This window comes from Sinocyclocheilus rhinocerous, unplaced genomic scaffold (assembly GCF_001515625.1).
Source record: "Sinocyclocheilus rhinocerous isolate Xijiao unplaced genomic scaffold, SAMN03320098_v1.1 scaffold1306, whole genome shotgun sequence".
Lineage (NCBI taxonomy): Eukaryota > Metazoa > Chordata > Actinopteri > Cypriniformes > Cyprinidae > Sinocyclocheilus > Sinocyclocheilus rhinocerous.
Window position 1 is genome coordinate 23,670 of NW_015630031.1, and position 14,387 is coordinate 38,056.

Sequence of the window (14,387 nt, forward strand, 5' to 3'; positions counted from 1 at the left end):
GTTTTATTTCCACTTTTCAAATATTTACTTAATTTTTATAGAAAATAAATGCCTTTCTGATCTGGTATGTGATGGGAAAAGAAGAGGCACGAGTTTGACAAAAGCTGGAATCGAACTTGGGACGATCGCGTCAAAAGCAAATTGCTGACACTTTACTCGCTGCACTATATACTATAAGAAAAACATGTGTCTTTTGCAGTGCTGTTTATCGCAGCCAGGCATTGGTGGGCGGAGTTAATGTAAATAGCCTCTGCCAACATATAAATAACATATTATTCCTACCTTGAATAACGTTTACTATGTGCTGATTTGGACACAAAAATGCTGCATCCACAGGACCATCGATGCCCAGCTCTTCCTTCAGAGGTTTAGGGTAGCCCTCTATGAGCGTATAATGTACTGCTGACTTGTAGATATAGACTTGATCACCCTACTCATGCAAAAAAAATAAAAATAAAAATAAATAAATAAATAAATAAAAATACAAAACAATTGTAGAAATGAGAGAAGAGATTGTTTAGAAATTACAGACCTCAACCCTGTATTTATTCTATCTATCTATCTATCTATCTACAGTATCTCACAGAAGTGAGTACATTTCATTTTAGAGCTGCTTGACAGAGGAATTGAATTCTGTTTGCATAATTAAAATATTATTTTTATTTATATATTATATTGCTGCAATATTATTATTATTTAATATGTACTCACTTCTGTGAGATAATGTATCTATCTATCTATTGATTGATTTTACCTGGATAATGTACATATTATCTCCATAATTAAAAACAGCATCCACCACAACAGAAATTTCCTTCCATAACCTCGAAATAGGGAAATGGTGGCTGCCATCACGGTGTGTGTCCAAACGGATGTACATTGCATCTGTAAGTATAGTAAAATTGAAGTTGTATAATAATGTAAGTTTTGTCAGTTAAGTTTTGCATACTAATAACAATGAATTAATAAAAGTTATATTACCCTGGAATGCATATGATCTCCCTTTATCATCTGTGGTGATAGCATTCAGCTTGACCTCACTGCAGCGTTGTCTTCTTGCACCATCTCCATGACCTAAGGAATAATTTCAACTAGACATTAGGTAAAAAATAAATTCAAGATAAAATTTAATTTTTTTAAAGCAGGAGATATAATAGAGGTATACTTTGTGAGTAACATTAAGTGACTCACCAAATCCTTCACCACACCTCATAAAGTAGTTTCGAGCATCTTTTGGGTATGTTCCCGTCACATCCCCAGAAACGTGATGGAATCTTGTGAAGTTGTAACCATGGAAACAGTAATAATGCTCTAGCCAGCGGAAGGCAGATGTGCAGTTTGGCAAGTGTGCCCACACCTTCTTCTTAACCGACTTTGTCTTGATGTCAAAGCTATAAATTTCATTTCCTAAAAAAGGTTTATTGTGATATATTAATATGCAAATCACACTACATACTATACAAGCAAAGTAACAAATTCCGAGCACACAATGCCAAGGAATACCCATGATAGGTGTATAATAGCTGTATAAAGCCACCCAATCTCTAAAGATTTTAATTGCCATTGGTGATGTGAATGTAGAGTAAATATGATTCAATAACCTTTGAAGAACAACACTGAATCAGTGATGCATTCTCCTTTGGGACACTCAACAGCAGCGTCTAGATGGCTGGGGACGCCAGGAAACTCCTGCTGGATTTCCACAGGGTAGCCTTGCTCAAGGGTGTAATTGTAATAGCTAAAGACTTTGTCATCCTTAATAAAAAATCAAAAATACTCATCAGCACTGAATTGCATGTCTGTGGTTGTAATATTATAGACTGTAGGCTTGGGTTTGCACAATGTGAACAAATATTTGATAGGTTCTTGGTTCTTATGCAAAGAAAAATCGTTGATTTGTTTATTTGAAAAAAAAGTTGATTTGAAATTATTTTGATACTCTCTGTACAGAAGCAGACTAGATGTAACTTGTAAAAAAGTACCAGAAAAAAGTAGATGTGGTCATGAACATTGAGATCATCTTGATGGTGCATGCGGAAGGCTGCATCAACATGACCCAGGTGATGAGAGTCATCCAGTTCGTTGAATATGTTGTTTGAGAGCTCAGCTGGTCCAGAGAAACCTTTCCATAAATGGTCACCTGAAAAAAAAGAAAAAGAAAAGAATAAAGAATGCAGAAACAGCTATAGACTTAACTTTGAATCTCCACTTGGCCTGGCATTGTCTTGTAAAATATACTGAGAAATAATCAAAAGAAATCATTATTATAGTAGACCTTTGAAAAAGAACGTGTTTCCTTTTTCATCTGGAGTTATGGCATCAAACTCGATGCCTTTACAACGATCAGGTTTGGCATCATGGGGGTCCTCTCCTTTAGGATGTGAATGGCCCTCAGGGGCATCTATGATGATATCATTACATGCATTTATCATTCATGAAATCTAGAGCATGCAGTAGATCAAGAGTGAATATAGTGCCACTTAACATCCAGTTGATAATCAAACGTAGCAAATTGAACCCTTAAAATACCATCAACATAACAATACGGTATTAGTAAAAGCCTTTAGAATTGTGGCAAGAAGAATTTGGCAATTTTGTAAGACACTAAGAATGTCAGAATTTCTGAAAAACTGCAGCGATAATTTTTCAAACCTACCTTTTATCATGACATCATGGTGACTGAAATAAAGAAAACAATTAAAATGTAAATTTAAATGCTTTGGTCATTTTGGCCAAACTTGGTCCTGGAGGGCTAGTGTCCTGCAGAGTTTAGCTACAACTTGCCTCAACACACCTGCCTGGAAGTTTCAAGTATACCTAGTAAGACCTTGATTAGCTGGTTCAGGTGTGTTTGATTACCATTGGAGCTAAATTCTGCAGGACACTGGCCCTCCAGGACAAAGTCTGGTGACCCTTTTAAAGAGAAATTTTCGGTTAAATGACTGCATTACACAAAAAACAAACCCAAACAGCATGTAGCTTAATTACATGCATACATACATTTAGTAAATTGCTGCCTACTGATCAATTATTATTTAAGTTATTGTGCATAGGCTGTGAACTGAAGACAGCAACATAGCAAAAAAAAAAAAAAAATGCTGATGTGGACTTTAACCAGTCAGTATCTATGTTATTGATTGTACTCTGTAGTGTTCTGCAACATCACAAACAATGATAGACCAAATTTAAACATACAAGTAAACAGAGGATTATGCAAACACACTGGTCAAATATGAATTTAATCCCATTTATTCCACAGAAAGCAAAGTATATAAATGTTGTACTACATGTAATAACATGGATAAAATGCTACATGTAAATCATGCATAAAAATATAAACCCCTTAGGCTACAGTACAAGAGTGCTGTGATTAAACTACTGCTTGCTATATTTGCATCATTGCATTTAAGGATCTTGAAAAAGCTATGAAGAAATGCTGTTTTGGAACACTTTGCAGTCTTTTCTAGATGGAAAGCGATATTGTATCAGATACTCACACTGGATTGCTCAGAGCTAGAGCCAAGCATGCATACAGGGAAAGTAACACCGCAGTCATAATGAGCTGTTCACTTGATCCAGGTTAGCTGAACTAAGCCAAAGGCACTCAAGCAGGGACAGCAGCGGCCCTTTATACTGGTGCTCTCGGTGGGTGGATGCAATGAATGTTTGAGTGTGTGCAGTAATCTTTCGGTAAACATGACACCATTTACTGACAGAGCTGTCCAGAAAAGGGAGAACATTCCATTATTACAAAATCCTCACTTTAGATAATTAATCATTAACCGTATTAAGTAATAAATAAAAAAAATACAAACATGCATGCGACCCAGTAGCAAGAATCTTATTCCATTAATGGTAAGATTTTCCAAGTAACTTTCTGTTTTTGTTTGATGCAACCATTGCTACAACCCTACAACTAAACCTTTAATCTTTGCACTAGCAGCCCAAATTCTTATGTAATATAATCCTAAAATAAATAAAGCTTTTGAATAAGGAACTTGACCCCTTGTCTGCCAATAAAAATCCTTTGAATGTTTCTGTCACTAATGGTCCCATAAAAATGTAATTTTTCATGTCTTTGGTTTTTGTATTTCTTTACAACTCTCTCACACACATACAATTGCAATCGAAATTACTCAGTCCCCTGGAGACTAAAGTCATTTACAAATGTAAGCTTTTCTGTAAGATCCAGAGGGGTTTTTATAATTGCATCTACAACAGTTTAGTGGCAAATTAAAAGTGATAATGTCAATATATAATGTTTAATATAGCTGTCAATCATACAACTGCTGTTTTTAAGTAATTTATTTGTTAGAACACAATTAAGCCTTTGGAAACTCTGTAAGAAAACTGCATTAGCTTGAGCTCTTACACATACATTTGGAGGTTATAAAGATTCTGCACAAAATTTGACTTTTGGGGGTTAAATAATTTTGTACATGAATGTTTAGAGCCAAATTGATGTTCATGTTCTCAGAAACACTTGGACCCGTGTAAACTTTCTATTATAGTTTACTGATTTTGTTGAACTCTTTTTATAAAATTATGTTCTTGTCAGCAAAATGTCAAGATATAAGAATAATTTTGATTGCAACCGTTTGGAATTAAATCTTTCATCCTTCATTCTACTATCACGTCACTATCAACTACTAAAGATAAGGATTGAGAAACACTATATTGTTGTTCAGTTTGTTGTTTGTTGTTCTGCATGAGGAAGAGGCTTGACTCAGTGTCCTACATAATATGACGACAATGGTTTTGAACATGGTGTTTAGTTTATTTTAAGCTAAAAGATTTTTACTGCTAAGCACAAACAAATCAAGATAAAGACAAAAACACAATATTCAAACACATGACTACATAGAGATCTTAAAGGTAATGCACAACCTTCTGAATAATAACTGGTGATTATTTTTAAACATCTAAGTTGTGTCCCAAATGACGCACTCTACCCTATGCACTTTTACATTACTTTGTATACTTTTATTTTTTGTTATTTTACCATTCAAACATCAGAGTCTGATATCCCCTCCGCTACGTAAATAAAGCAGCAACAGCTGAATGCATGAAGTGTCCAAAATTTCCACACTTCGATTTTCGGTAAATGAAGTGCATCTTCTGGGTATTTAAAGTGCACATTTTTCTTTTTGGAATTTTAAGTGTGAACACACTAATCACACTATTCATACTAAAAAAAAATATGCATAGAATAGTGCATAAGTACGCAAAATGGGACGCATCTGTAGTTATCCCATAGATAGCACATTCATTTATTGTACACTTTATGTCATTACATCTTTACATTTACATTTAGACATTTAGCAGACGCTTTTATCCAAAGCGACTTACAAATGAGGACAATGGAAGCAATCAAAATCAACAAAAGAGCAATGATATGCAAGTGCTATAACAAGTCTCAGTTAGCTTAATGCAGTAAAGTATAGTAGTAGTAGTCTTTAAAATGATCAAACATATATATTTTTTTATATATAAAATATGCTTTTACTAAATCTAAAAGTCAAACAGATAGATCTTGAAATCTAGAAAGCCATATCTTTTTCCAAACTAAATGATATCTTATATTATTTTGACATCTCCGCATGAATGAGTGAATTTCTAACGAGGATTTAACATTCTTAATATTACTACTTAGGTCATATAAGGTATTTAATAGAATAGATTAATCAAGTAGAGGTCAAGCAAACCCAATCCACCCATTTTTGTAAAAAACTGATATTTGAAGGTTACTGACAGCATGTATACTTCACTTGTAGCGATAAATCTTAATGCAGTGGTTCATGCTGTCTGATACTACAAGGTGGCCATAAGGCAGTACAGCAAGGCCTCTAGGGCTGCTTAGACCTTGACTCACAATAGACCGACCAACACCTACAGAAGGATAAAGCACAATACAGTGCTGCTTTCCCCAGTCTGCAACCAGCACATCTCCATCTGTATCAATACAAATACCCCAAGGATTTGAAAGGACAGGACCCATGCCAGAGCAGATTCCCAAGATACGAATGGTGTTCCACCCAGGTTCTAGCACCTTTATACAAGGTATCCGTCCAGTTTCATTGCCCCTCTCAGAGACAGCTATCAAACCAGATTTCAAGCAAGTTGCCACCAGGTAAGGCCTATGGAAGCCTGTAACAACTGTGCGCTCCATCTTAGCTCCTGTCTTAGGATCCAACTTCAAGGATGTTAAGGTTCCACGACGGATATCTGCCACCAAAAACTCATCTTGCTGTGTCACAGTGACTCCTCTTGGAGCTTCCAGATCTTGCTGAGCACCTGCTGACCCTGATCCTCCGAAGGTCTGCAGAAGGCGGCCATGCCGGCTAAACACTAGGAGTACACGTTCAGCAGCACAAGTAAGGGCTATTAAGCCCTTACTATTACCGGCGACATCAAAGAAGTTACGGCAATGTCTGGAAGTGCCCTCACATGTTGGAGGAGAGATTTGTTGCACAACATTTCTTTGTAGATCGGTTATCTGCACACGGACATTTCCACAGTCCACCACAAACAGCTGCCCTTGAGGAGTGGCATGAACTCCACTGGGTAAGGTGAAATCAGTGCGTCCTGATCCTTGCTTGCCAATTTTTTTGACCAGATGTCCAACTTTTAAAGTACTCTTCTCCTCCTCAACCATAAATAGCCCCACGTTTGGTCTCTCTCCACTTCTTTTATCTTTCTTCTGCTCACATCTGGTTTGCTGCATAGCTTTTCCTTCTATAGCAGACAAAGACAAAGATCTGCAAATTCTACTGGAAACCTCAGAGAAGACTGCTGTTGAATGGTCTTTTGATTCCCAGTTTTCAGAAACTTTAGGGCCTTGTTCTGAATTAGTACAGGGAGGACTCTCTGACAGGCAGCGGTTCATCTTTCTCTTTACGTTCTCTCCTTTTTCGTTAATCAAAGGGCGGCCCCTGGTAGTAAGGTCGGCTGTAGAGATAGACCGTTTTTTTTCTCCTTTCATAGACTCACTACGACTGCTTCCTGACCTGACAATGAATGTGTAGTTTGAATCAATGCTATCTGCTGGAGAGGAAGGTTGTCTCAGTTCACCAGAGCACTGACTTAACTGTGCTGCTTCCTTAGATGAAAGATCTAAATAACTGTGATAGCTTGATTTAGCACCCCTGTAATCAGACTTAGTAGGTGGCATATTATCATTAATATAATGTAACATTCCTCCTCTGAATCCTTGACTTCCTTTATAGTGTTTGAGCCCATTATCCTCAGGGGGACAGGAAGGTTCTTTGCTAGAGACTGGGAGTAGGGTCCTTTGATTTCTGTAGTCTTTGGAGTGTTTTCTGACTCCATATTGTCCAGTTACTGGCCACTTGTCTTCTGACTCTCCTTGGCTTGACACTGGATGGATAGCCAAAAACAGGTCATCTCCACGGATGTCAGAACCGGGCGATTCCAGCTCTTCATCCTGGGATGACTCAGAATTGTCCCGTTTGCAACCGAAAAAATGTTGTGGTTTTGGGCTTCGGCGTTTTGCATCTTCCACCAATGCATTCTCTTCAGTTGTTGATATACGAATCTTCCTGACAACACGAGAGGTTCCGGTATTTGTCCTGGATGATTCTTTGTCCATTCCACCAACAGCTCCCAGCTTACATGGATTATGCAGTTGTTCAGATACAGCCACATAGTTCTCATGTGGCAAATCTCCAGAATGGATAGCACACTTGTGGCCCTGTGGTCCACACACACCAACTGGAAAACTCAGGTTGTTCTCTTGCACAACAACCTCCCCAAAAGGTATGGTACTTGGCTGTTGGTAAGGCTGGAAATGTACGTTTTTTAGAGAGAGAGAGATTTCCCACGGTTGTATCAGCTCCCGAACACCTCTCAGTAACTGACTTTTATTGGGCCCACTGGGATATCTACCCCACATGTGGATCTGTTCTCTCAGTTGGCCCACCTTTCTCAGCTGCCTGTCTACCAGAGACTGTCCTACCCGAACTGCAGCTGCATTCTCCCTTTTTATTTGTTGCATCTGTTGCTGGGTATCCCTATGTATTTGTTCCACTCTCTCCAGCAGGTAGCGTTCCTCTTTCTGAGCTCCAAGAATAGCAGAATCCAAACCCTGGTTTACTTTGTCCACTTCTGCAGTTTGCCATTCCCTTAGCTGCTGGAGTTCCTGCTCACTCTGTGATAGGTCACATAGTGCTTGTGTTATCCAGGTAGGAAAGGAGCTGAGAGACTGGGAGGAGACCTCATGTTTCTCAAAAACTGAACTGGAAAGACGCACAGGGGTGCTGGACACTGGTTGAGATACAGTTGCTGGAAAGGGCCTCCTGTGGAAGTGTGACCCAAGCAGCATCATTCTAAAGCAGGGGGCTTTCTGAACTTCAGTTTCACTGATGATACCTGTTGGGAAAATTGTAAAATTCTTGTTACAAAATACCACACATATACTGTGTACAGTTTATACATACAACCAAGATTTATTGGAAATACGTGACTCTGCCTATATGTCTGCAAAACCTGAATTATGTCGTTCTGGGTATTTCACTGCACTTTTCATGATATGTCCACAAGAGGCACTATAAGCTACAGTTGTGGTCAAAACGCATATCTGCAAAATGTTAATTATTTTACCAAAATAAGAGGGATCATACAAAATGCATGTTGTTTTTTATTTAGTACTGACCTAAAGATATTTTACATAAAAAACGTTTATATAGTCCACAAGAGAAAAAATTGTGGAATTTATAAAAATGACCAGTTCAAAAGTTTGTTGTTAATACTGTGTTGTTACCTGGATTATTTTTGTTTTTTGGCTTTGTTTTGTGATAGTTGTTCATGAGTCCCTTGTTTGTTCTGAACCGTTAAACTGGTCGCTGTTCTTCAGAAAAATCCTTCAGGTCCAAGAAATTATTTGGTTTTTCCAGCATCTTTTGAACCTGTATTTGAACGCTTTCTAACAATGACTATATGGTTTTGAGATCCATCTTTTCACACTGAGGAAAACTGAGGGGCATATATGCAACTATTACAAAAAGTTCAAATGCTCACTGATGCTCCAGAAGGAAACACGATGCGTTAAGAGCCTGGAGGTGGAATTTCCTTTTTGAATTTGAAGATCAGGGTAAATTGAACTTATTTTGTCTCCTGGGAAACATGTAACTATCTTCTGTAGCTTCTGAAGGGCAGTTCTAAATGAAATATATATATTATAAAAATAAGAATAATGTACACATCTTCATTCTGTTTAAAAGTTTACACCCCTGGCTCTTATTGCATCGTTTTCCCTTATAGACTCTATAAGGAAAAACGATGCATTAAGAGTCAGGGATAATATAGAGCATCAGTGACCATTTGATCCTTTTGTAATAGTTGCGTTCTGAGTCCCTCAGTTGTCCTGAAAAGATGGATCTCAAAATCATACAGTCATTGTTGAAAAGGGTTCAGATACGCAAAAGATGCTGGAAAACCAAATAATTTGTGAGACCTGAAGTATTTTTCTGAATAATAGAGGGTAGTTTAACCGTTCAGGACAAACAAGGGACTCATGAACAACTATCAAACTATCACAAGAAAGAAAAAAAAACAGTTGTGGATGATCCAGGTAACAACACAGTATTAAGAATCAACCGTTTGTAAATTTTGAACAAGGTCATTTTTAAAAATTCAACTATTATTTTCTCTTGTGGACTATATGTAAATGTATTTTATGTGAAATATTTAATTTTAGGTCAGTACTAAATAAAACAATAACATGCATTTTGTAAATTATTTTGGTAAAATAATTAACATTTTGCAGATGCTGCAGTGTATGTAAAATTTTGACCACAACTGTATATCATTTATTCTCCTTTGCAGATGTGGGTTTATTATACAACACAGCATCATAAAAATATGTGCCTGTTAGTACAAAATGGTTGCAAAATTATACTGCATTGCTTGTAATGTTTCACGTGCAAATTTACTACATCAGAAAATCTATGCATATGGAATGTGTAATGTGATGCAGAAATCAAAATGTGCTTACAAATCATGCACTATGGTAAAGAGTGTTTTGAGCTCATAACATAGTACTGTGCCAGGAACCATGCAAAAATATGACTTTATTTTTTGATAATGTGCCCCATAATCACAATTTGTGGAAACAGAAATTTGGTATTTGGTGTTTTACTGCCACTAGTGTTTATTTCAACTGGAAACTGCAGTGAAATGTTTGTATAGGCACATTTTGCAATTTTGTAATCCTCTCATAGTGATACAAATAAGTTATTGTATGCCTTGGTTGCTTCGTTCCTTGATGGAGAGGTCATCACTTTGTAATACAGTCCTTTGTAGTGTCTTTTTTTAGCAGAACACTAGCCTTCTGTTGAGTCACACACATTTTACTGATAACCACTGGGGGCAACTGAGAACTAGGACAGTCTCACAAAAGCCTTTAGCCTCCTGAGTTTGACAACTGATACCACGGGCATTGACTGACATGGTAACATTTTGTGCGTTTATGGTCTCTGCAATGTCTATGAAATTTGAATGCAGGACTTTCAGATATAATTTATGTTAATGGTCATGGAAACTCACACATTATCAGCCTAGTGCATTTACCCTGTCTGGCAAAAACAGGAGTATTACAGCAATGAAAGGTGAAAAGTATCGAATTTACAGTGGCATTTTAGTAAAAAAAAAAAAAAAAACTCTTCTTGGAAATTTCTGACCCCAGTAACTGAATGAAGGACTATCCCTCAGTTCATAAACTGACCTAAATATTATTTTATGTTTTATGTATCTGTAATCTAGAACAGATTAGATATATTACACAAACAAGTGAAACGATCAAAGTGACATACTCTGCAACAGGTCACAACGACAAAAACACATAGGAACAAAATTGCTTGATTATTGACCAGTGCAATAAAGGACAAAAGAGACTTAAAAATCCAAATCCTTTGTGTGTGTGTGTGGTCACTTGGGCCCTATCATGTTCATTCACATTAAAGATGAATGAGGGCTCAGGTTGCTAACCTACTAAAGCTGTTGCATAGCATTAGTGACCAGAAATGTGAAATAAACATCTGTATAATTTTTAAAAAATTCTGATTTTAAAAAGAGACTAGTGGATTTAAAAGGAATAAATGTTAGGAGAAAACATATAATATAGGTTGTTTGTAAGATGCTAACTGCTGTGTATTATACAATTTTTAAAGTTATATTGAAAAAGGCTTTACATCATTGTACATATACACCATGTATGTTTTAACATTCTTAATCCAAAAAGAGAAATAAATTAAATTTTCAATACATAAATTCATTAATAAATGGGCAATAATATAACAATATATAACAATATAACAATAAAAAAATTGTTTTTATCAAAAGTATCTTCATGTTTTTTTTAAGTTTTTTTTTTTAAAGATGCAGTAAGAAAGAGAGATCAACATCCTACCTGAGTACAGGTGTCTCATGTTCTGTGTTTACACAGAGAGCCCCTCCTTCATTTTTTTCCAATCTCCCTTTTTCCATTGGCTCATGCACTCTCCTCCTACATTCTTGTGAAGACTTCTCTGCATGTAGCCTACACCTGAAGCAGGTCGTTTCCTCAGAGGAGGCAAGGGAGGCAGTGCCTCCTTTAAAGGGGTCATATGATGCGATTTCAAGTTTTCCTTTCTCTTTGGAGTGTTACAAGCTCTTGGTGCATAAAGAAGATCTGTAAAGCGGACTCCCGTGCCGCCAGAGTCGCGAGCTGCCGGACACGCAGTCCGGACGAGAACCGCACCCGTTACACGGCCGTTGGGCAAGATAATCCACAGTACAAAAATAACACGCATATTATGAAACTTGACATTTAAAAAAGTGAATAAATAATTGTCTACAGTGACACTGTCCAACAGTAGGGGTGCTCCGACTGATCGGCTACCGATCACTATCGGCCGATAATCGCGTTGGGATGATTGATCGGCGGTCTCTAAAAAGGCCGATCTCAAAAAAACGATCTCAAGCTGATGACGCACCTGCCGTGAGAGGTTTGGCTCAACATGCAGCGGCGCCGTCTCAGTCTCAGTCTCTGTCCGGCGCTGGTGAAATAATTATAATGCTTTAGGTGAGGTACAATTCATATTTCTTCATTAAATAACTTATAATGTAATTTGAAAAAGTTTCTGTGAGACATAATTTCACAAACAGTGTGAGTGAATCACCGCACGGGCTCTCTTTCTCTCTCAAAATGCAAATAGCTTAAAATTACATCGCGTCTGCTCTATAAGTGAGCTGCACGCTGCACAGTTGATACACGAATTGTCACTTGCACTATCGAGGCAGTGTCGCATGATCGTCACTAAAGTTTATAAATTGCATTTTTTCTTTTTAATTCTTGTCAGTGTTTAAACCATTCAACGCTTTCCTGGAGACCGTGTGCTCATGCACACACGCAGCGCTCACACACATAACGCCAGGTTCACATTACTTTGTTTGCAGTGCGTATGTGGTGCATATTTTTTCCGCGCTCATGTTAACGGATTAAAGCGTTCACACTGCACACTGTTGCGGTCCGGCAGTGCGTTTAAGGAGCGGCGCGTCTGCAGCAGTGCAGAGATGTTTCCACACCTAGTCTATTTTTGCTGCGCTGCACGCGCTGAATTAAAGTAACAGCCCATTGTTTGCAGTAAATATGAACATGCATTGACACAAAAATGTAGTAATTACACCATAAATGCATATAATTAAAGTCTGCTGTCTTTCACAGTCAACATAGGCTATAGACTTGTTCGGTGTCGCGTCATAGCTGTGTGGGCGGAGTCGGCGTGGGGGAAAATAGTCCTTACCCCTCATTGGAAAAGCATGGTGTTGACTCAGAATGGCCTACATAAAATTATTTCTGCCGCTCGACAGAGCAACATACGCATAAAAACTGAGCCGTATTGGGTCGGACTGTCCGTACGGTATCTGTGACTGGACAACCGACCCAACGGAATGGCCAGAGGTGTCGTTTCCCAACATTTTTTGTTACCTAATTGAGCAAGAGACAGCTTAGGCTACTACAAGCCGAGACGGCTTGTGAAAGTAAACATTTGTCCTTTTGTTTTGCTTAATTTTAATAAAGTGAAAGACTTGAGTAAAAGCCTGTCGTACTTTCTTATTGATATATTAAAAAGTTTTTTTTAACATTGACAAAACAGGTATAGAGGTCTGCACGGGCTTTAAACTGAAGCCCGAGCCCGGCCCGTACCCGAGATCGTTTGACGCAGCCCGACCCGACCCGTTAAATTTACAGCCCGAAACCCGACCCGAACCCGAAATAGGTCTCTCACAACATATAACGTTTTGCAAGACGCTGTATTTCAAGATTACATGCAACCGCCAGTAAACAAATACGTGTAAAGCAACAGTTTCATCAAGGCACAGAGGCACAAGAGCAAAACAGAAAAACCACGTACTTACCAATTATGAAACGCTGCTGGGTGAGCACAGGTGCGACGATCACAAATTAAATTTGAATCTCGAACTTATAACTTCAAAAAAAAAAAAGAGTTTGCGGAAAGTGTTGCAGAACTATTTACACAAATTGATCCTTTTCAGTATGCGTTGTAAAGGAAGAGAACGGCATCGACAGTTGATGGTTTCAGCGCCGTCCTCCTCTGATTAAAAGTTAGTCCAGCAGCACTGAAGTTTCTCTCGCTGCTGCTACTACTTGCAGGGATGCTGAGTATACTACGGGCCATTCTTGACAGTAACGGGAAAACGCCGCTGTTGTTTTTCCACCAACCCAACTGATCCCGCTCCTCTTTCATGTCGTGGTTGCGGCTGATGTATTGCTGAACTTCATCAACCGTTTCATTCAGGGGCACGTTTACCCACTCCTCAAACTCTGCCACTACAGTCTTGCTTCTTTTACTTGCTGGTTCAACAGAGGTCGATAAAGCCTCTTCCAGCAACAGTATGAAATGACCTAATATCGCGACAATAGAACTCCACACATTTTTCTGTGAGACTGGATTTTACAGAAGCAGATACTGACTTAGCTGGTGGAGATAAATAGTCCGAAACCGATGTCTGTTTGTAGCTACTAGCTGCTGCTGTTGAACTAGTGCATCCACGGTCAGTGTGTCGCTGTAAAGAAGATGTACCTGTCTTCTTACTGTCGTAGGCCAAGACAGCTTTGCAAGCCCTACACTGCACATAGCCGCTGAGCTCTTTATTGCTTGTAAGGACAAGATCGTAATTCCTCCATATTTCAGCTTTTCCTGCATTGTTTGGCACCGTAATTAGTTTCCCCTCACTAATTTTTTGCTTTATCGCACTCATTTAGTCTGTGGTGTTATGAGAGAAAAAGCGCGCGAGATCAGGAGCACGTGCGCAAAAGTTATACACAAGTTAAAAAAATGTTTTATATATATATATATATATATATA

The 14,387-nt window shown here is 38.1% G+C and overlaps 2 protein-coding genes and 1 long non-coding RNA gene across 3 annotated transcripts in view; 1 reads left to right on the plus strand and 2 right to left on the minus strand.

Moving 5' to 3' along the window:
* hpxb (hemopexin b) overlaps window positions 1–3,626 on the minus strand; it is a 10,757-nt gene extending 7,131 nt beyond the window's left edge. Inside the window, exons 1-9 of the mRNA XM_016552012.1 lie at window positions 3,498–3,626; window positions 2,657–2,679; window positions 2,276–2,401; window positions 1,983–2,140; window positions 1,602–1,755; window positions 1,192–1,407; window positions 982–1,074; window positions 755–885; window positions 283–430 (exon numbers count right to left, since the gene is read on the minus strand). Of these exons, the coding sequence (XP_016407498.1) occupies window positions 283–430; window positions 755–885; window positions 982–1,074; window positions 1,192–1,407; window positions 1,602–1,755; window positions 1,983–2,140; window positions 2,276–2,401; window positions 2,657–2,679; window positions 3,498–3,556 (1,108 nt within the window). The 5' untranslated portion in view covers window positions 3,557–3,626. The remainder of the gene's footprint in view (window positions 1–282; window positions 431–754; window positions 886–981; window positions 1,075–1,191; window positions 1,408–1,601; window positions 1,756–1,982; window positions 2,141–2,275; window positions 2,402–2,656; window positions 2,680–3,497) is intronic.
* Window positions 3,627–5,603: 1,977 nt separating this feature from the next.
* On the minus strand, window positions 5,604–10,467 carry LOC107739818 (uncharacterized). The gene is made up of 2 exons (XM_016552026.1): window positions 10,413–10,467; window positions 5,604–8,388 (listed from the first exon to the last, which is right to left on the minus strand). Exons 1-2 carry the CDS (start codon window positions 10,465–10,467, stop codon window positions 5,765–5,767), a joined length of 2,679 nt encoding a protein of 892 aa, XP_016407512.1. The 3' UTR covers window positions 5,604–5,764.
* A 2,179-nt stretch (window positions 10,468–12,646) lies between these two features.
* Window positions 12,647–14,387, plus strand: part of LOC107739822 (uncharacterized) — a 12,649-nt gene continuing 10,908 nt past the window's right edge. The window contains exons 1-2 of the long non-coding RNA XR_001640035.1: window positions 12,647–12,748; window positions 12,957–12,960. This is a non-coding gene — a long non-coding RNA (uncharacterized LOC107739822). The remainder of the gene's footprint in view (window positions 12,749–12,956; window positions 12,961–14,387) is intronic.

What these genes read in the sequence shown, in the direction of transcription:
- LOC107739818 (XM_016552026.1), bottom strand. Translation starts at nt 10,467, where the DNA reads ATGTCAGTCAATGCCCGTGGTATCAGTTGTCAAACTCAGGAGGCTAAA. An exon ending in TCAGGAGGCTAAAGGCTTTT is followed by an intron (nt 8,389 to 10,412) that starts GTGAGACTGTCC and finishes TTTTCCCAACAG; the next exon opens with GTATCATCAGTGAAACTGAA.